General features: G+C 33.7%; 2 protein-coding genes across 3 annotated transcripts; one reads left to right on the top strand and one right to left on the bottom strand.

Annotated features, from left to right (window-relative positions):
• Window positions 1-3,190: 3,190 nt before the first annotated feature.
• Window positions 3,191-7,299, top strand: LOC125064490 (uncharacterized WD repeat-containing protein alr3466-like). 2 transcript variants are annotated; one of them, XM_047671561.1, is made up of 6 exons: window positions 3,191-3,435; window positions 3,525-3,748; window positions 3,825-4,014; window positions 4,081-4,282; window positions 4,995-5,192; window positions 7,049-7,299. In XM_047671561.1, exons 1-6 carry the CDS (start codon window positions 3,218-3,220, stop codon window positions 7,220-7,222), a joined length of 1,206 nt encoding a protein of 401 aa, XP_047527517.1. In that variant the 5' UTR covers window positions 3,191-3,217; the 3' UTR covers window positions 7,223-7,299. The 2 variants fall into 2 exon arrangements, with proteins under 2 accessions (XP_047527517.1, XP_047527518.1); XM_047671562.1 differs by lacking the exon at window positions 7,049-7,299 and adding an exon at window positions 6,760-6,820.
• On the bottom strand, window positions 5,890-22,266 carry LOC125064489 (protein phosphatase Slingshot). Its single transcript, XM_047671560.1, is given in 9 exon segments — window positions 5,890-7,586; window positions 7,588-9,508; window positions 9,588-9,857; window positions 11,648-11,842; window positions 12,061-12,126; window positions 12,732-12,895; window positions 13,097-13,268; window positions 20,270-20,331; window positions 21,950-22,266. Coding segments are annotated over 9 exon segments (2,940 nt in total). The 5' UTR covers window positions 22,004-22,266; the 3' UTR covers window positions 5,890-7,550.
• Between the last annotated feature and the right edge of the window lie 248 nt (window positions 22,267-22,514).

The following is a 22,514-nucleotide window of genomic DNA, read 5'->3' as shown; positions in this document are numbered from 1 at the left end:
GTAAATAGGATTCTGCAGCCGAATACTAGGCAAAACATATCTATTTGAAATTTAAATATTATATTATTTATTTATTTTTAAATTTTATTTGCCCCCCGGTGTCCATGGGCGGTGGTAGTCACTTTCCATCAGGTGAGCCTCCGGCTCGTTTGCCACCTATGCCATAAAAAAAAAAAAAAATTTTTCTTAATTGATACTTATTTGTATTTTAAAATATTACATAATTAATCCTGGAATTATATCCAATGCTCGAAGATATATTTTAATATCATAAAGAAACCAGATACATATTTAAAAAAGGCTCGATTGCAAACGCTACAGTGTCGATTATTATAAAAATTTAAATTTGTTTGTATTAATTGTTTTGAAGCCACAAACAAATTAACTACTTAAAAGGTGTACGAAATTTACCTCTATATAATATAACTATGTTACATAGTACCTATTTACACAGCTAAAGAAACCTCAAATACTTAAACTTGTGTAAACAAACGCTGTCGGGTTTCATAAATTTTTCTAAAGTATATTTTTATTATAATATCTAAATAAAACTATAATTTTATTTAGATATTTAAAAGATAACTAAATACTAAGAAACTTTTCATTTAATTAATTTATTATCGAGGAAATGTAATGTCAGCAGCAGTTTTAAAATTGTATTTTACGTGTTTAAGCGAGGTGGGTAGGCCTACCGATAAAATATTCTTTGTCATTAAGGCCTTTATATGCCGTATTCCACAACTTTTAGCTAAAGCATTTATTTCATAGATAAATTTTTTCACGTATGTATACATACGCATTAGCTAAGTAGGCAATGATATCGTTTCACAAATTGCTCTCTAGTCAAGATTACTGATGATTAAAGAGTTTCAGGATTTTTCTACATTTACTATTATTGAATATTTGAACAAATCAGTGCAGTATCTTTTAATGTCAATGAAGGAAACGAGGATAAATTGTAGTTCTTGTTGGAAGAGACACATCTGACGTTCGTTTCAATCAATATATAGGTCAATCATATATTTAAAATTTCAAATTGTATGTACACATGTGTATGTTGTTGTGCGTTAGAAAACAAAATATTTGATGCAAAGCAGTTTTGTTATTGAGTGATAATGCCATTGAATTTAAGTCAACATAATTAGCTTCCTATCGGTCAACTAGTTAGCAAGGATTTCTCACCAGTACATAATACAACTTCACAACTATCTATACAGAAGCAAACAAATTTTACCTTTTTATATTAATGTAGATGCAACGAATAAACTACATATCTTTATACCTATTGTATCAAATAATATATTGGATTTTGATCCATCCATATAGTGTCTGATTACGCCCAGACTACAGACCAGTCTGAGTCATGGACAATAAGGAAAATTGTAGGGTATGCAGATAGCCAAGACATCAAAGACTAACAATGATAGGAAAAAATAAAGGCTCAACTCCACCGACCACCAACTTGGTATAAATTCTAATTAAGTTCTAGAATTCACTTATTTATTTTACGATGTTTATCGTGTTATACTAGTATTTTTAAATTTTAGTTTGCATAAATTTTAATTATGATACTTGTGAAAAATGATGGATTTATTATCAAGATATATATATATATTTATATATATATATATATATATATATATATATATATATATATATTCTAGTTATTATCTATAGTTCTTTTTATATAGGTGGCAAACGAACAAGAGGAACCTGATGGAAAGTGACTTCTACCGCCCTGACATCTGCAATACCGGGGGGCTCGCAGGTACGTTGCCTTTAAGAAATATGTCCGATTTTTTATTGAAGTTTCCCAAGTCGTATCGGTTCGAAAAAAACCGCTGCGACTTGCGATGGCAACTGCGATTGTGCCAGGCAGAAAATGCTTTAAAAATTGCGTTGTTGTGGATTTTCGGACATCTAGGTGAAATCATCCGGTGGTAGGCCGGAAGTGAAATTCAGTAGCTGGAATTGACTCAAACCATTTCTCACAACATTTCCCGTGAAAAATGCAGTAAAAGATGCAGAGAGATCCAATATATCTACGCAAAGCCAAAGTATCGAACAGGTTGGAAAGGGCTTAATCGTCAATAATTTGAGCCGCACTGAGCCCTGCCGAGAGCGGTATTCCATGTATGTCTGATTTTGCAGCTTGTACAATTTTAGGCAATGGACCGACGTGAAGTCCCGTTTTGTCCTTGCTAAGCATAACAAGCTTTTTTGACGCCAATTTGTTTTTTACCGTCAAATTTACCGCGGAACTAAACAAGTGTCGAAAACAAAACAAGTATACCGATAAAAGCTGTGGCAGCAACAAGCTTTTTTGGCGCCAATTTGTTTTTTACCGTCAAATTTACCGCGGAACTGGACAAGTGTCGAAAACAAAACAAGTATTCCGATAATAGCTGTGGCGGCAATGAGAATGTTCTTAAATGGTGAAGATACGACAAATGCTGATTTTTTATAGGTTAACTCACAAGCTTGTGTCTTGTTGTGGTTGAATTGGACTAGGTTTAGCAAGCCCTAGTCCGAGACTTTCCGGATTTAATCGACGTTTTCTACGGTACTGCTTTCTGCATAGTCGTTAATGTTGCTGATATGCAGAAGAAAAATAATAAGTGATAAGTATACAGCCGTGTGGAACACCAGAGATGACTAATATTATGTCAGAGCATGCACCGTTGACAACGATCTTGATGCTCCGATCTGCCAACCACCTCCCCTTTGAAATCAACTGCTGCCGCCCATTTATGTGTCAGGTAAATTAGAAGGTTATCGGAGGAGCGACCGGATACCGTACCGGTCGCTTATCAGATGATGCTTCTCTAAGTACCGCAGATGTACGATGTATAATATACTTATTACAAATGAAATTAAGATAAACAAATGTCTTCAATATACCACATTATTTTTATATACCTATGCATTTATCTACATAAGAACTATTAACAAATAATTTGACAACGATATTTTTTAATTCAATAAGTCAAACTTAAAAAGCGATAAAAGCGGTTTTATGAATAACAAAAATAGAGAATAAAGACAAAAATATCTTTTTTACGAAACTGTTCATATAAAATGTAGTAATTCTATTCCTTTTGATTATATTTGTCTATGTTTTGTCATGACATGTCGTGACATCAATCCATAATGCTTGTTATTAATAAAAATACTCTTTACATTTTTGAGAATAAATGGGTATAATGAAATTTAAAATATGGATCCACAAAGAAAAACAGCCGCTGGACCAATGGCCCCATCCAGTTTGAAAACAGCTCGAAAAAGTTTTGCAGTTTGCAATACCTACATAAAAAACATAAATCCTCAAAAAGAAATTGTAACAGTTCACACTAGCACCCCTAACGTTGAACATCGCTCATTCCATAGCGAACAAAACCAAATTTATCAAGGCGAAGTTAATGTACTTTCAATAATGTACGGTGATGTCAATTAAAGAATCTACAAATTTATTTTATGGACCTTAATATATTGTTGCAATAAATAATATCAATATGTTGTTTTAGTAATACTAACAAAGATATTATGTGCTGTAAATACACTGAAGATGTCAAAGAAGTCGCAGCAGGGTTTATTGATGGAACAATAAGATTATTTGATTGTAATACTGGAGATTGTACGCATACACTAATAGATGACGAGTGTCGTGTTTATCCTGGTCCGGTAACGGCTATCAAGCACAGGCCAATTAGCAAGGCACATCCTGTTACTAACATGCTTTTGTCATGTTGTAAGCAAAATTGGATAATGTAAATGTAAAAGGTAATTTAGAATTCCATAAAAGTAAATTACTAAATTTGTCGTAGATGTCAATGGGTGCATAAAATGTTGGAAATATAAATACGAACAATGTTTATATACGATAAGAGAAAAACGGCAAACTTTAGGCTTGTGTTACCACCCACGTTACACCAAATTTGTTACATTCGGAGATGATGCTAAACTTAATATGTATGATGAAGAAGCACAAACACAAGAAAGATCTTTTTATTCAAGGTAGCCTGTAATAATAATAAGTTACATATAAATAGATATATTCATTAAAATTATGATAAATTTTAGTCAGCGAAAAAACATTGTGGACGGCCACACCTCAAGAATTTTCGCTTGTGTCTTTAACCCTAAATCGCATCACGAATTAATCTCTGGTGGTTGGGATGATACTATTCTTTGTTGGGATGACAGGCAACCCTATGCAACACGATTTTTTTCTGGTATACATATGTGTGGCGAAGGACTAGACTTTGATAAACCTGGAAAGCAGGTAAATATTATTATTACAGTATTGTATGTGTTCGACAACTTTTATTAAAAATTACACTGCTTCATCTATTGACACCATTGAGCACTTTTAGTGCTCAGTGGGATAAGAAAGAAAACATCTGTCTAGCATATTGATCCACCTGATCGACTTCGGACTAGACGGCCATTCTTAATAAAGATACAAGTGTATGCGCAAATACAATTGCAGAGTTCTTTGGCCTCAGATTCATAATCTGGTGAAACGAGAATCAAACCAGATCAGTGCCAGATATATTTATCAGGATGATCATTGGCTTTACGTGCTTTTCCAAGATGTATAAACACTGCCAAATGTTAACGAGTCTCTTGATAAAATAATACGATTTATTTATAAAAAGAATATAAGAATTTGCGTCTACTTTAGAATTATCACTCGTATAAATCCGAACGTAAGAAAATCGTGTAGTGTACGTGTCGTGTGTTGTGTATCATGGCGGCAAATCATTTTTCAAGAGATCTATTACATTGTACTCAATTGTGTTTGTCACTATTAAGTTAAAAAGTGTTAATTAATTATGATTTTCTGTATGTGTAATTTTTATGTCAGGTTTATTCGGTATAGACCCTACTCTTGCATATCATTCTGGCGTAATCAAAGAAAATGAGACTTAGAAATAGTCAATTCTACCGATTTTTAATGATTTAATATTTATTAACAATAATGTTTCTTTTAGATTTTGACATGTTCTTGGCAAGATAAAGATAGTATTCAAATTTGGGACTATGGATCTTGCAAGCTTATAGAAACGATTGTACCCGACATTTACCAGTCGAAATTATATTGTGGCAAAATAGTACCACAAACTAATTTAATTGTTTGTGGCGGCTCTGAACCTAATATATTGCGAGTCGTAGACATCAATATGAAAGTCGTAAGTAGGCACTTATTATAATTAAATTATAACGCATAACTCTTCTACTAATAGAAGATGTATTATTCCAATGGAGCAGTCATTGCAAGTATACGCCGTTCAACCAGTTATTTACTTTTTGATAGTTGCCTTAGAACGTAACTGTGTTTGGTAAAAAAATTGTAAACTATCTAATCTTAATAAATTATCTTTTCTATGACTTCTTACATAGACTTAACGTAAATGAATAAATAATAATCATTTTATATTTAGGTGAATCCTTATGGGGAAATCTTTTACGTCTACTTAAATATTAATAAATTAAACAATCTTAAACACCATACATATTTGAGAAAAAAAAATTAACTTAAAACTGAACAAATAAATAAATATTGAAAGGTTTTATTGCAATATGTATTTAAGTAAAACGAAATCTTAAATTAATATTATTTATTATGATTTGTCACAATAAATAATAATTTTATTTCAGTATTTTAAAACTTTCATAAAATTTCATGCACAATAAACGGTGTGGTTTATTATTTAGTTATATTTATGTGTATACTATACAAAATTGATAAAACAAACAAGTGGATAATCATTTTTAAGATATTATTTGCCATAAAAACATTATTAACATAGTGACAAATTATATATTTTTTCATTGATATATCATAGAAACCATTAACAAACAAATATATTTTTTTAATCAGACAGGAGTTTTTCATTTAATTGCAAAAATCCATTCCATATCCATACTACATATCAATTACGAGTCAATAATCGAATCGATAATCAAAATGTTATCTTGCCGCATCACTAGTTCCATCTGACAAAAAGTGTATAACTGGTTGGACAGGCTATAGAGGATTTTATAAATGTAACAGAATTTTATCCGACGCATATAAGCTTCTTCAAAATATTTTTGATGAATAATAAGCAATGGAATCTCATTGATGTTTTGCCGGATTGATCTTCTTGATATATTACATTATAGGGGTGCTGTAATTTGGTAATAAATAAGTACATGACAAATTTTCATTTCACTAACAAGTTTTGACAAATATTGAATCATGTTTTCGTCTGCATAAACTACTGGTTCTAGAAATAATGAATATGACGAACAATTAATTTAACATTTGCGAAATGACTGATATTATCATCAGTAACCATTTAATATCAATAATATTTGTAATTATATTGAAAAAAACTTCATGGTGCGTTCAGATATGGCGCATGCGCCGTTCTCTTTATCTGTTTCAACCACAAGAGTAAAGCGAAATAAATAACTTTGACTTTGAATGAACGCGATCTTGAATAATATATTATATTCATTACGAAATCGTGAAAAGATAGTAAATGTACCAAGTTGCTATCGGCACTTTAATACTACATACATTAAAGTGGATATATGTAGTGTAGTGTATATTGTTGTATGATATCTAAGTATATTAATGATAGTGCAAAATATAATAGCTTTTTTGAAAACATATAAATGAAGTTTTTTTCATCTTACTCCTTCTTTAATTGGAATTACATTACATTAACAATTTGGTTAATTCGTTTTTTTAATTATTTAAAATGGCAGCTTATGAAGGACATATTTGGACGCATCTTTATAAAAAATAAGGCGATAAGTTGATGACAAGCAAAGACTATGGTTATGAAAATCAAAATTAAGCCATACTTCTCCAATTGAAACATTTCGTGTGTTCCTTCATTGAATAACATTTCGTATGTTCTGATTTGGTTTATAGTTTAATGTTTAATGAAACCATTTCAACATATTATGCTTAGAAGCTTAATGATGGATAAATTGGATTAAAAATAGAATTTGTTACAAGGATTATACAAATATATATATATTTTTTATACAGACAGAGTGTTCAATACGCAATAATCCAGGAAGCGTGTATGGTTTTGACTTTGGAACAGTGAGAAGAAAACCAAGTAAAGTTCCAGACACTTATAAAAAAATAAGTGAAATACAAAATACGCCACGAATTGTTTTTGTAACTGGAAAAAGATTGCAAACGGTAGATTTTGGTTAAATGTTCTTGAAATGTGAATTGCGTTAATTCTGTTTAATGGCATACAGGCAACAAAAACAAAATAAAAATATTTTTAAAAGTTGTATATCCGTTGTATCGAATTTATTTTCTTTTTTAACATTCTCTACTCACAAACAGCCGTTTAATACAATTTTACGTGATAGACAAATACACTGTGATCTCATTTTGTAAATAGTATATAAAACTCTAGAAAGATAAAATATCCAGTTTGGCAAGAATTCATAATAAATAAAACGTAATAACTACTACATAGTATTATACACAGGATTCGAACATCTATTATTCGACCGGTTCAAGTTGAGCCTCGTCAAAGGATGGGTTTTCCCATGTTGTAATTGTTTTTTATTTTGAGCTTTCGACATCACAGTTGAAACCACCACATTCGAATAGTCGAGAGGCGCGAGAGCAACAACGGTAGGAGCGATTGGCGGACGCTCACCGCTCGCCAGCGCCGCCGCTCCGACCGCACAGAATGAATTGCGCGTCCGAGCTCGCCCATCGCCTTCCGAAGTCAATTTACATTTTTTCGAAACGCATTCGTGCGAAGCTTTGACCCGCCCTCCTGCTTCGCCCCCTGATTCGGATCGGGTTCGACCCGGTTGGTCGTAAAGATCAACTAGCACTTTCACCGACAGATCCTCGGCGGGCTGAACGGCCTGCGCAGGGGGTGATGTGGAAGGGCGTACGCGTGATGTAGATCGGCGTGGTTGCTCCAGTTCAGAACGCGCCTCGAATTCCTTCTTGAGATTGCTCACAAGGCCGACGGGAGGCGGTGCAGTGGGGGGTGCGGCGCGCGGGAGGTCACCGTGAGACGCGGCAGCAAGACGTCGACGGCGCGGGCCCACCCGCAGCCACGTGTCTGCAGGCGCTGAGGCAGACAGGCGACCTCCCCACGTCGAGGCGCCGCGGTCTCGCGCACTCTCCATTCGCGCGGCGGCGTTGCACAGCTCGAGCATGGCACAGGTTTCGTTAAACTTACGCTCGTTCGCTGCGATGTCGGGCGGCGGGCGGGTGCGCTCGGCCTGCTCGCGGATGACGCCGAGGTCGGGCGCGGCGGGCGCGGGGTCGTCGCGCGGCCCGGCCGGCGGGCGCGCCGCTCTCGTGTCGTACGAGCCCCACGACGAGTGTCGCGACAAGTCGGGCACCACTGCGCTATCGAACGAACTCCACGAACTCTGTCTGCTCGGTGGCGGCGGCTCGTCATCGCCGCCTTTTCTTTCCTCTGAGTCTATATTACGCTCTAACGAATTGTACACATCACTTGGTTTAATTTTCACGTCCATTATACCACTATCACTCTTAATTATATTATCACTATCGATAGCGTTCCTATTGTACTCGCTTCGCGACCACGTCGTCTCCCCAGGATCCCAAGTGTGAATTTTTTCCACTTCTAACTCAGTTTGAGGGTATTTTTGAACTAAATATCGCTGCGTCGAATCCTGAAGCTTATTGCAAATATCCGTCGCTATACCAACAGAAACTTCCGACGTTCGAATAAAAGAGATGTCGCATGAGTTCCCAAAATTTAATCTCTGATGCCTCTTGGGGAACTCTCTTCGCTCAATGGACGCAGCGCTCTCAATCTCGTTTACAATGTGTTTGACGGAAGGAGCTCCTTCTTCCTTCAACCGTATGATCTGATTGGGAGAGACACTGTAGCTGCCGCTGGCGCACGGCATGAGCATGTGGCGCGTCTCCGAGGCCAAGTTTTCCAGCGAGACGGAGGTGGGCGGCAGCAGCTCAGACGCCAGCTTGGTGTCAGGAGACCAGGAGCGCGGCCGGCCCGTGTACGAGCCCGTCAGTGCTAGTACCAATGGCGTGGGATCCATTATTTTATTTTCCATTTTTGAAGCCGATTTCGGAGCTTTTAGATTAGTCTCCGACTTTGACCTCTGTAACTTTTCTTTATTTTTCATGGCGTCGAGTATACCTTGGTAAGTTTCGAGTTGGTTAAGAAAGTTCGTATTCGGTTTAATACAGCTTCTTTTCGCTTTAACGTGCTTAAGAGCTTTGTCAAAGTTCCAATTGAAAGCTTTCATAGCGTAAGCGATAACGACGGAAGCAGACCTACTGATTCCCATTTTACAATGAACGAGAACCTTCGAGCCCTCATTTCTTGCTTTATTTATGTACTTAAAAGTGTTATCCCAATGTTTTAATAGATCAGTCTTTTCGTCGTCATAAACTCTAATATTCAGATAATCAAACATACCTGGAAAAAAATTATCTATTTCTCTTGTCACGTTGAGTATATGCCTGACCCTGGAAACAAAAAAATATATGTTCAGTAATTTTCTTTGTGTGAACAAATAGTAAAGTTTATATGATGTATAATTTTTACCCATTTCTTTGCAATTCTTCTAGATTACTCGCGTTCCATTCGGATCCAAGATAGACATGATCAAATATTTCCGTAGGAGCATCCATCTGGCCTAAAATAGTAAGCATTTCTTGATCAATGAATGACTTAAATTCGGCTAAATCCATGTCAAGCTCGTCTTCGAGGCGGCCGCGGATGGCTTTGCTCGTCACTTCATCAAGGTCTACGCTCATCATAATTTCTTTAAGCGTACACCTGATCACGCGTTCAGTTTCGTCTCTCTCACGTGGCCTGTTAAAATTATAAAAATATTTAATTAAATACGTAACATTTGCGAAAAAAGAAAGTTTTGTTTACTATTGGTTGAATTTAAGTCGAAGGGGACAATTATAATTATGTTGTTAGATTAAAAGTAGTTAATAAATGTGGCGACTAAAAAATATTGGTCCAAAAAGGGAGGTCCTAAACTGAGGATTATAAATATTAGTTAAAGTATCAGATAACATCGTTTCTAGGATATCATATTCGAATGATCTTAATGTGTCAAAAGGCAGTGCAATGTGGATTGCCGTGAATGCACCATCAAAAGCAACAGTGAAGTTACGCATCTATGTAGTTTTTGAAACTGAAGATAGGAGAGTGACTGGACGGGGAGGCGACATGGGTTCATCAGTTTAATAATGAGTCAAATCCAATCACGTTGAATTACGTCTAGCTCATTCTGAAACCTGCTCTTAGGTGGTTTCTATTTCAGATATAAATGTTCCTCTGCTCTCTTAATCATCGGCGCGAAGAAAATTTACCTTACCCTATTTAAGAGCATTTCCCGTCGATAGCAACCTTTATACTTCGCCCATTAAGAAACTGGTTACCCAGCATAATACCTCCAGGAAAAGCTTCAAATCCTATCAAAGGCCTTTGCGATATCTAGGCTGCCTGCCATGGCTTTCCACTTGCTCTCAAGTGCTGGCCGCATTTGAGAGTAAGTGGATAGCATTTAAGATTTCAGTTCGGCGCTAAGGAGTACAGCTGTTTCTTTTACGGAATAGGCCAACAATCCGTCTGAAACGCTAAAAAGGTGGCAACGAGGGCCAGATGATTTTCAAATAAAAAAAACCCTTAGTCTCCTGCAATTTCTGCGAATGTGCGTAAGCCTTGCTCTGGTCGTATGAGAGGACAAACTAGGTTATATACGGGGCGACCAGAAAGCTTCAAATAAGTGCGAGTTACATGAGGAAAGATTCCCTACTACCACACTTGCTTATGTTACTCGCCTTTACGAGATGCTATCCAAGCATTAGGGAGAGCGACATTCTAGTCGTCCCACGAGAAAAAATATTCAACATAGTTACCGATAAAGAAAACGTAGTATTTCTGACTTTTTAATTATACTTTAAAAGGATTATAGGATTGTTCTTAAATTATGTAGAAAATAGTACAAAAATTTATTTGCGAGATCATAAATAACAATAATTATTTCACTTCACCTATTGCACGCAGCTAATGCGTTTAATTAGCGTATTTGCCAACATCCGATTCCATTCGAGGTCAAGAAATGAGGTCTAGGTACAACTTTATGCGCTGAATATTACAATAAACTTTTTTATTCTAATTTTTAATTATGTTTCGTTTTCAATAACCTTTATATTTTTGGATGGATGTAGTGATTAGCTGATTAATATTTTCTTTCATGTATAGCCTATTTACTGAATTATGGCTAAGGCGGGTTGGCAAGGGAAACTAGCTAACTACACAGGAGACAAAATAGTGCACATGTGCGCGTATGTGCGCAAACGGGAAAGTTCTCTCTAATATGATGATATTCCGATATTTCTGGAGAAAGATAGCTACTCGTCGTCCAAGGCAAAGGAGTGTAATACCACCGGTTAATCTCAGAATCATTTCGAACCCGTAACCGTGAACCGTAGTTAAAAGAAGTCTTAACTCTTAACTCCCTATTCTTTATTAATATTTCAGAAAGATTAACTATTAGTTTCTATTTATATTTCGTGAAGTGGATCTCGAATCAGGTAATGAGAGAAGGTGACGCGATCCTTGCCGCACCAAATCTGGTAAATTACTTGAGCCTGAGCGAATCCGGCGAGGGCGGGCGGCGGGACTCGATGCAGTCCATGGCGTGCCACTCGTTGAGGCAGGAGCGGTCCGAGTCGACGCGGCGCTCGTAGTGCGCGCACCACGCGTGCGACGCGCCGCCCGCGAAGTGGTTGAGCTCGCGGGCGTGCGCGCTGGCGCGGTGCAGCGTCTGCAGCGCCGACCTGCAAATCGCAGTACCCACGAGCTTTATCGTCATTCATTGAGCAAAAACTAGGCAAACCTGTTAATCTATGAGCGTGGTGCCTTATCAGTGTAATACTTCACCGTAAGCTTTATTAATTCCGATACAATTTAAACTATATAGATTACCAGTGAACATATAAAACAAGCTCAATATACATACATCTAATGTAATTAAATGATAATAGGAAATACATACCACATGGCTTGCACAGATACGGGTTTGAATATATGTTGTTGATTGCAAACGCATACGCTAAACCCTCTGTGGACAATGTATCTTTAATTAGTTATTGACTTCATTGTTCCTGACGGCGAAATGTCATTAGTTAACAAGAGGAATTCTTATAACATTATTTAGTGTAACGTAGAAGTAGAATGGTCTGATTTTTATTTAAAAATAATAAAGTTCAGTAACCGATGTAATAAATTACTTGGAACTCATTGAATTTGTTTTTAATAAATGTAGCTAACAGGAGATCTAGCTTTTTGTTTAATTATTGAACTTATATATTAATTATACATTCTTATTACTCGCAATAGGGGTAAGTATTAAAAACATTTTCCTAAAAAGTTACGAAACACGTTAAATCGTCTCCTTATACGTCGATGACTTCTACGTCAACGCTGAATTAACATTTTATTCAAGGGCATTGCAATCACTTTTACGATTCTCTTCGATTTACGATAATATGGTAGTTTATGTTATACCTTAAAATACTACTTATATGCCCTGATTTTAGGCTCATTATATTGAGTAGTTTGCAAAAGAGCATTAACTTAAATATTTTTAAGAGATTCCTAGGAGAGAGAGATAACCATTAGGAAAAACTCATAATCGGAACGGAGAATTACAAACAATTTGCTTACCCATCTCCGTCCAGTTTAATGGAAGTGTCTGCAAGGACTCGCAGAACAAGCCCAACCGTTGTTCGCTCATTGCAGTCTATCCCCAGTAAAGCGGCTTCGTCACCGCGACATACTACTACCAAGTATCGCGTACGACCCGGGTGTCCGCTCTCTAGTTTCACCGCCTAGTTGAATGAATATGTTAAATTCATTACAAAGATAAAACAAAACACTATTGTAAATATTTTTGCGTTAGGTGGGTAGCAGTTTGAATTAAATCAGCTGATACCAAATGATATTAGCCCAATAACTAATTAAAATCTGTAGTAATTATACTCTACATTAGATTCCTGTTTATTTTATCATACTCTCACAATTTTAATTACCATTTTGAGCGTCTCCTCCGGGCGCACCAAATAAAACATGGACTGTAGGTGGTGATGAATGTCCGGCTGGGGATGAGCTCGCGCAGGTGACCGCCGCTGGTCGGCGCACCCGTGCTCCGCGCCACCCAACACCAACGCGGCACCTTTATTTGCGAAGTAGCATTCATTGAGACTACAACAAAAGATATTCCTAATTAACAAGAAGGCTACAAAGGACTAGGGCCTTTCGAAGAAGTATTGTGTGCATGTGTAATGTCGTGAAAGTGATTTTAGTACGAATGTGCTAATTATAAGGAATAAGTGGACTCAAATTTTAAGTAGAGCTAGTCATATTTCTAAACATCACCTTTTTTCAATTTATTATTTGAAAATGGGTTTTATTGACGATAAAATAAGTGAACACTAGGTGATTATTAATTACATATATATATTTTGCTACAAATCCGCATGAGACGCATTACAGTTACTATCCTATTATACATATATATTTGCACACGTACCTACAATATCATAGCCGCATCTAAAGGATGTACATTCGACTGACTCTGGACAAGTGTCAACAATAGCACAATGGCGACTGACACATCGGGATAGGGCTGTTTATTTTAGGTTTTAAATGGAATTGAAAATAAGAATTGCTCAATGTGTAACGAAACAAAATGTTATATTACAGTATCATGCCTGTCATGCTATTATCGCAAATGAGAATACCTAGATAAAAATGTTAACAATAGCGCCAATGAAAACCTGAGGATGTATTAAATCGCATGTTCGTGAAATTACGTTTAGCCGTCGATAACGACAAGTTATCGACGGCTAAACATAATTTCTCACTTTTAAATAAAACAATGAATTTGTATTGTTATGACAAGTCATTATTAAATAAAATAATAATTTTATAATCATCAAAATAAATAAGTTATTTTCAAAAAAATAGTAGATTAGACTCTAAAACATACTTAGTAAAAATAAAAGTCGATGTTCATAAAAAGTATTGCCTTGCAATTCTATGGCTCACACCGACTCTAAATATTAGCATTGTAAAAATATTATAAATATATTTATTAAATTTATTTTATTGGTGTATACATTTTAATAAGTGTTATAATTTTTAATTTCTACTTGTTCTGCTATTAGTAATGGATGATTTTTTTCAATATATGTACTTATACGAGATTACTTTTTTAAATACCTATTAAGATAAGTGATCGAACAAAACACAACACCCAAAATTGTTCACCTCTTTCCTTTCTTTGAAGTCGACTAAAAAGCACAACAAATAGACACACGACACAATCGCAAATTATATTCTCAAGTGACAAAATTTCAAATTTCGTTAAATACTTCTATCGTTAAATATGGTTTGGTTTAAGAATTTAATATTGAACTTAAGTCTAGTTCGAAACCAGTATTGCAAAATCCGTTATAATTAAAAGATACCTCGATTAACAAAAGTATAAATAGAAAATTCAATAAAACCTATTCGTATGACACAGAGACCATTCAGGTCTCATCAATTGTCTCATTACAATTAAGTCAACTTATTGTTACTAGTTGTAACAAGTTGTCCTTCGATTGAGTGGCGCGAGGTATAAGTTATTGGACTGTATTTTTTTTTAAAATAATGCTGCCGCGAAATGTATGAATGACGCCATTTTTAGTAAAGTTGCGGCAATCCGTCTTGGCGCGGCGTTTACCTTCCTTTCACCGGTGTGCAGCGCAGGCACATGACGAAGTTCGCTCGGTACCGGCTGCGAGGAGACGCGCTGGCTGGCCCTTGAGTCGTTGGGTTTGTCTCATTACGACATATCGATTATAACTACTCACATTCTAAGAATTACCTAAATAAACAATGATAACGAAATGTAATTTTTGATATTATACTTTTTTGCAAACAATGTAAAACATTAATACGTCTTATTTACTAAAGTGAAGTTTGAAGATTAAACGAATTCAAGTACTAAAAGGAACGTACTTATAATGTACCTTTTAACAGTTACCATGACTATTTGAAGGTTAAATAATGCAACAGAAAGTAATTTTAGCTACGACGTCTGTTCTGATACAATAGAATCCTTTTTGCATTTTTGACAAGTACTCTAACTTATTTTGTAATGCTGTAAAACAATCAAAATTGTATGTGCTTATCGAGTAGCAGCAATTTACGTTGTCACTTCCATTACCGAAGCAAGGGCGGTTGATCTCAAGGTTCGTTAAAAATAGAGCGGCGGCGCGTTGCCAAAGCTGCGTTGCCCGCTTATAGTTGCGCGTATATTAAATCGCCGCATCTGCAGCCCGTTTCTTCATAACGCTTTACCCAATTTAGGGCAGCGCGCGTCTCAGCCATGTGGCGTGACGTCGAAGCGCGTCAAAACAATACAACTAACGACTTGAATAAATGTAGTTGTAAGTGAATTAATGTTAATCAGAAGTTTAGCATGAACAATAAATGATATTTTTTTTATGAAATACCAAAAGTCTAAAATTCATATATATTTTTTTATATAATAACATTGTCTGTAAAACTCCTTATATATAATTTCAAGCTTGTTTCATAAATATCCAATTACTCGAAGTAACAATTCAAAGGTTATTTTATTTAATTTATTGCTAAGCAGTAGAAAGACAATAATTTATTGCTCGTAGAGTACCTAATCTCGGCTAGATTTCTAGTCCTGAAATCAAGATATTCGATATATTGATCGAAATTAGAAAGCTCTTGATAAATTTCAAACCATTTAAAACGCTTTTGAAATCTAAAAACTTGTAGATACCTGTTAAAGTACTTGACCCATTTATTATTTATACTAAATAGCTATTGCTTAACAATTTTGATAATTTTAATGTGATGGTGTTTTTATTTCATTTATCCGCCTATCTTCTAAATTTTCGAAACTCTTTAATCATTTTAATATGGTACGTACAAATCCAAAATGTATCTGAATATATTACTTTAGCAACTTATCTCTCAATAGAAAACAATTAAAAATGCGAGTTCGCGTTACTTTCTCTTTAAATTTTGCAATAAAATATCAAAATTATAAGTAAATCAAAAGTTAAGAAAATCCAACATCATCTAATCTTTTAATATGATCACTAGTTTATTTTTATGGCATACGAAATCAATTCCGACATAAACCAAGTAAATAAACATTCTTATTTGTAGTCATTGTGAATTCTTAAAATATGTAACAAGCTACATTATCTAAAAGGTAAAATCAATTGCTATATTCGCTTCGCAGACTTGATTGAAATTTCTGACAATCGCGACAATTTAAACAATTCTCACTCAATAGTCACGTGTGTTATTATTTTACGGTAACGTGCAATGTAAGTATACAAGGATTGTTTTTCTTAAAGTATAACTTTAAAAAAAACATAATTATTTCAAAATATCTAATAATTTTTAAATTTTCTAAAACATTTGTCTATTTAACGTAATTAAGGTAGTTAAGATAAGAAACAAAACATAAGGGACGTCTTTCTCGGAAGAGCATTATCGTTGAGTAGGAATCTCGTATATTAGTCACACATTAACAGTTAATCACAGTTTGTTTACATGTGAAAACATTGTACCTTATATTAAATTTTGTTAGATTCAAAGATAACTATATAACTACAGACAAACTTATTCCCTACTACTAAAATAAAATTTTAATTTGCATTAACATAAACTATTTACGATTAGCAAATGTTCAGTAGCCAGTAAGAAAAATAAACTTTGAAAATTCTCTATAATATTTCTTTCAATCAATTACTCAAACAAAGTGTGACACAAATATTAGTCATTAACGATATAATTGTTTGTATGTGTATTCCTTATGTTCTAATAAATTAGTATGATTATTTTTAAAATTAAAATATTATTTATATGCTATTTATATTGACAAAGATTAATGCTGCGTGATAAATAAATTGAACTAAATTTAAACACGTAAGTATATGTGTTAACAAAGTACTTTAATTTTTACCAGCAAAATGATAATTTTTATATTACCTATACGCAACCATGTCAGAGACAATGAAAACTAAACAGCACAATGTCAAGTCACTGAATATGGCACTGCACAAAAACTATGGGTCTGTGATCGCAATTTTCCAAACGGATGCGGTTTGTGAAACGGCACACGGACCGCTGAGCGCACCTCGGTGCATCATCCGGCGCGTCCCGAGTTACAATACAGCACGCACTAGGCACAAGCAGTTAGCCGTAGCCCACAGAGCCAACCCGTCGAGTAACGTCACAGCTTCCCTCTGAACCGAGCGCGAACTACCGCGTAAATATAGAAACTCGACACAGAACAGGAACACGAGGCGTTCAAGAACACGCTTTGCCTTTGCTCTACACGCGAACTCTATTATTGCGTTTAGACTAATAGTTGCTTCATATTTTTAGCATTAAAATAACAAAACAAATATAATTTTAAAAAATCTAAGACTTTATTGTTTCAAAGAAATCTATTTTAAGCATTAAAGTTAACTTTCATTAAATAGAGCAAATGCTTACGTAATTGAAGTGGTCTATCGACGAAGCCAGTCATTTTAGGCCAGAATATTGACAAGTTAATGTATAGTAACATAATATTTATTTTGTTTTAAAATATCTAAACTTCTTAAATACAGATGTTCAGTTTAAGGAATGTAAAATCGCGATATCTGTCAATGTATTATAAAAATACATTGAAAGATATCGCGATTTTTAAGGTAATGAAATAAATTTTTAAGATAATAAATTAATGAACACATAAAACCTGGGCTTTAATTTTAAACTGCACCCAGACGGACCTGCACAATCTTCAGTCCAAATGTTCAAAACTTCTTCTGTAATTCTTGTCAGGCAGAATTATTTTGGAGAAGAGACAGAATTTGTCTTCGAGGCGAAAGTAATATTCACCCGGACATTTATACATAAACACAAACACATGATATCTCAAAATAAACAAGACAAAACCTTGTCATATATTTTTGATAAATCTGTATAATTTAAATTGCTAATTAATAGAACCAATGCCATAAAAGCAATAATCACACAATAATTGTGAAGTCACATAAATAATAATGTTTTGTACATTAAAACTTAACCATTTCCACTTCCACCGCATAGATTGGCCGTCTTTAGGAAGCACTTACATCTTCTTATGACTTAACTTCTCACCTTTTCTTTTAGTTGTTTTTGGTCACATTTTTACGTCTACTACTTTTTACCATTAACTTTGTCCAGATTTCAATGCCAAAAAAAAAGGTAGGCAAGTGTGCTCCAATTTGCATGAGCTTGAAGTTTTAAATCTTAAAGTATGACGGAAGGAAATAAATAATATGAATAAGCCATTTAACAAGTTTTTCGGCCAAAGTAACTATAACATTTTTTTTAGCATTAGCAGATTTTCCCACTGCTGGGCTAAAGGCCTCCTCTCCCTTTGAGGAGAAGATTTGGAGCATATTCCACCACGCTGCTCCAATGCCGGTTGGCGGAATACACATGTGGCAGTATTTCGTTGAAATTAGACACATGCAGGTTTCGTTTTCGCCGAGCACGAGATGAATTATAAACACAAATTAAGCACATGAAAATTCAGTGGTGCCTGCCTGGGTTTGAACCCGAAATCATCGGTTAAGATGCACGCGTTCTAACCACTGGGCCATCTCGGCTCTTACTATAACATTACCTTCTTATTATCACATTTTACCATAATACATATCTTTTAAATTTTCTTTCAAACGAAATTCTAAATAAAATGACGGTACTTCTAAGAGCTTTTAAATTGTATTATTACGGTTCCTACGTTTATCCTTTTCCCAGAACTTTTGTAGGATGACTATCAAGAGCCACCAAAGTTTATATTAATTTAGAAAGATTATCAAATGAAGATGTCTTTCTGGCCGATTTCGGCATCGACGGCCATTTTCACAAGACACTAGTCACCTGCGATGAATATTATAGTGCACAATGGAGGCCGCAGATACAAGTGGACTGTCAAAATCCAATGGGACGGCCAAAGTTGACTGACATCAGGCATAGGAACAGCGGCTTTAAGTGTATTCTGAGTTACGCTAGTGTAAAAACTGCCAATTTCCTGACTTCGGTCTGTTCTAGAAATTAATTTCTAGACGGAAAATGCCAATAACATTCTAACGATCGAATAAAAAAAATATTTGTTTTGATAATAAGTAGAAAAAAGAAGTATATATATAACTATGACAGATGACAAGTTTAATAAGGTATTTACGTTGACCTTTCTCCTTTTTAGTACCCCGAAGAGATTTTTGAAGATTGATGATAAGCAAATATTTACTGCCAGTTTTATAGGTGACTTGAAATTCGTTACATTTTGGGCATAGCCATCTACTATTGTAGTCTATTTTTAGTCTTGAGTTTAGCTGTTTGATCTAATTTAAGAGACACACCGAATTGTGTGATTATTTCTTTATCTTTAAAATAACACTTACTTATTAATAATAAAAAGATAGTAAAGTAATTACTAAGCAGGTATTTAATAAGAATTTGAAATATGTCTGAACATATAGTATAAAAAATAGTTATTTAAGCAGATTAAAAAAAGTAGTATGGTTAGTGTTTTGAGAAATTGGTAGTTTCATTTATAATGGAATAATGGAAATATAATGGAGCATTAAACTTTATAGGATTTTTTATTTCTACAACCTTTAAAAATGTAAAAACTTTTATACATATGTTAATGCCAAATAAAGAAATTTTATAAATAGACAATTTTTTCTAAGCTGGATGTATATATCTTATATTAATTGTACAAAATTATTTATATTTGAATCTCTAAAATTGTCGGTTGTGCTTATAGATCTAGAAACCCATGCTAAGTATAACAGGAATTGTTTTTTAGATTGATTTGTTTTCTTTTTAGTATTGTTTTACATTTTGTTTTAAATAACCAAATAAGAACATTATTATGAAAAAGTTTAAGGAAATGTTATATTTTTTTTACAACACACTAATGTCTCACATGAAACATGATTTGCATAGCAGTGGTTGCATGTGTAGTGTGGTTGTATAATTATATGTATCCTATATCATTTTGACCGGGATCTTCATAAAACTCGTCTTCAAAGGCAAGATAGAATGATAATAGCGCTGATTAAAAAATATATTATTTTTTTAATAAAATTATACATATTTAAATAAGTAATATTTTTACCTACCTCTTGCTGGCACGATTTCCGACATCCTCTTCACTAACATCAGTTGACTTCTCTTCTTCATCCTGTTGTCAAGAATAATTGAACGCTTATTTTGTTGATTATTTGTTTATACTTATGATTGATTGTTATGTTTATGAGCAAATTAAACAATAAAGCTTTTTTTATTTCAAGGACAAATAAAAATCAAAGCAATAAAGTAAAAATAAATCCCTTATAATAAAGTAACCTATTTTACTTATAGTGCATCAAAGTGTCTAGTTTTTTTTACATTTGTTACATCCTTTTAATACATGGTTTTATATACAATGTAAACTCTATATAACAACACTCAAGGGACTGTGTATTTGGACGTTATAGAGAGTTGTTGTTAAAATGGAGAGAAGAAAAATCTGCATTAGAAAAAGAAAAATATTTTTTCAGACTAGTGTTAGTAATTAAAAAAAAAACAAATCTTATTTGAACGCTATTGTGTATATTCTGTTATTTTCGTCAGACGTCTTTTGTTGCACCAGTAATTTTGTTGTATTTTTTTACTTATACATAATGGTGCAATATTGAGGCATCTTGGTGATAAAAAAGTAATTATTTAATAATTTTGCTGTTCCAGAGCCTCTTTATGCGTGCAAGCATTCACAATTTGTAAACTAAAGAACAGATTTCAAAGAAAGTGGTATGTATGATGCCAACATTTTATTATGGGCTAGGATAATAAAGTGACAAAAGAATGTACACACTGTGCAGTTTTTACTGATTTTGGCAAATATAAAATATTTTTTTATTATTTCATGTGTCTTTATTGGAAGTGGGTGTAATGCTATATCATTGTATGGAAGACGAGCTGAACATGGAGTTTACACTTACATATATTTCTCTAATTTTAATATTGGTTTCAACAACTTTAATTTAATGTCTTGGATGTGTACCTCAATCTACCCAGATAATTAACAAATTATGAAACAACTTAGAGGAATAATTTTCATCATCATTTTAAGTCATTTTAAAAATAAGAGAAATACAAGAAATATTTAATTTATTTTAACACTGAATTTTTAAAATTTAAAGTGAGAAGTTAAAATAATTGATATAGAATAATAAGATATGTTGAAACTTTAATCATAAATTAAACTTTATATATATAAACTTTATATATTTATTATATATATAAGAAACAATTATTTTATAAGGCTTTATAGGTATTCAATGCCAAAATACACTTTAATTTGCTTATTGTTTAAACTTTCATGTTTGTTGTGTTAAGTAATCTATACTTATTATCATTTAAGCTACAATTTTCAGAATTTAAGAACTATAGTAAACTTTTTTTATTGAAATAAAATAGCATTACAATAACTATGAACTCATAAATGATAGTTTTGTAGAGAATGTTTTGAATAAAAATAAGTTTTTTTTAAATAATGTTTAGATCTTCTTTTTTAATTGTTGAAATCGAGATCAAATATTGTACTAAAATCTAGAATAACACAAGATTGCTTTTCCTACTTTAATAATTATAATATTTTTAAAAAATTCTACGAAAATGAATTACAATATTTAAGTTAACATTTAAATTTTGTATTTTATATCATAAATTTCTAGTGTTATTATCTCAATCTCGTCTCCTGTTGCTAGTTCGTGTGCCAAATTATTGACCTAACTTTTACATCCGTTGTTGTTACTCACCGTTTTCTTTGGTGTTTGCACACTCGGAGTACGTCGAATAGTTACAAGTGCCATACCACATTAGTCCTAACCAATCATTATCGGAGTAATACACAATCACAAACATAAAGTGAATTAATATAGACTTATCATAATACTAATCTACAGATGAATCACTAAATTTTGGATAAACGTCCATAAGTCACCGTAAACTTTAATTATACTCATGACACCAAAAGTATTGTTTAAACTTTTAAATTGTTATTTGGATTTTTTTATTCTTTATCTACGAACACGGAACAACGAAAATACTCACTTGCATTTGCAATGCAATGCAATGGGATAGACACATTTTTTTTAATAAAATACAGATAAACAAATAAAACCCAAAGGATCAATACAGACTATAAACTCTATTTAATACATTTATAAACCCAATAAGAATACATCCGAAACACAACATTTTACGCATTAAAATATTTATAAACAATAAACAATCATTTGAGTACTTTTCTTTTTCAGAAGAAGGTTTGAGAAGAGAGTAGCAGAGGAATCACGATTTTTTATAACAATTATGCAAGTGACA

Source organism: Vanessa atalanta, chromosome 6 (genome assembly GCF_905147765.1).
Source record: "Vanessa atalanta chromosome 6, ilVanAtal1.2, whole genome shotgun sequence".
Classification (NCBI taxonomy): Eukaryota; Metazoa; Arthropoda; class Insecta; order Lepidoptera; family Nymphalidae; genus Vanessa; species Vanessa atalanta.
This window is presented reverse-complemented; position numbering and strand designations above follow the sequence as displayed.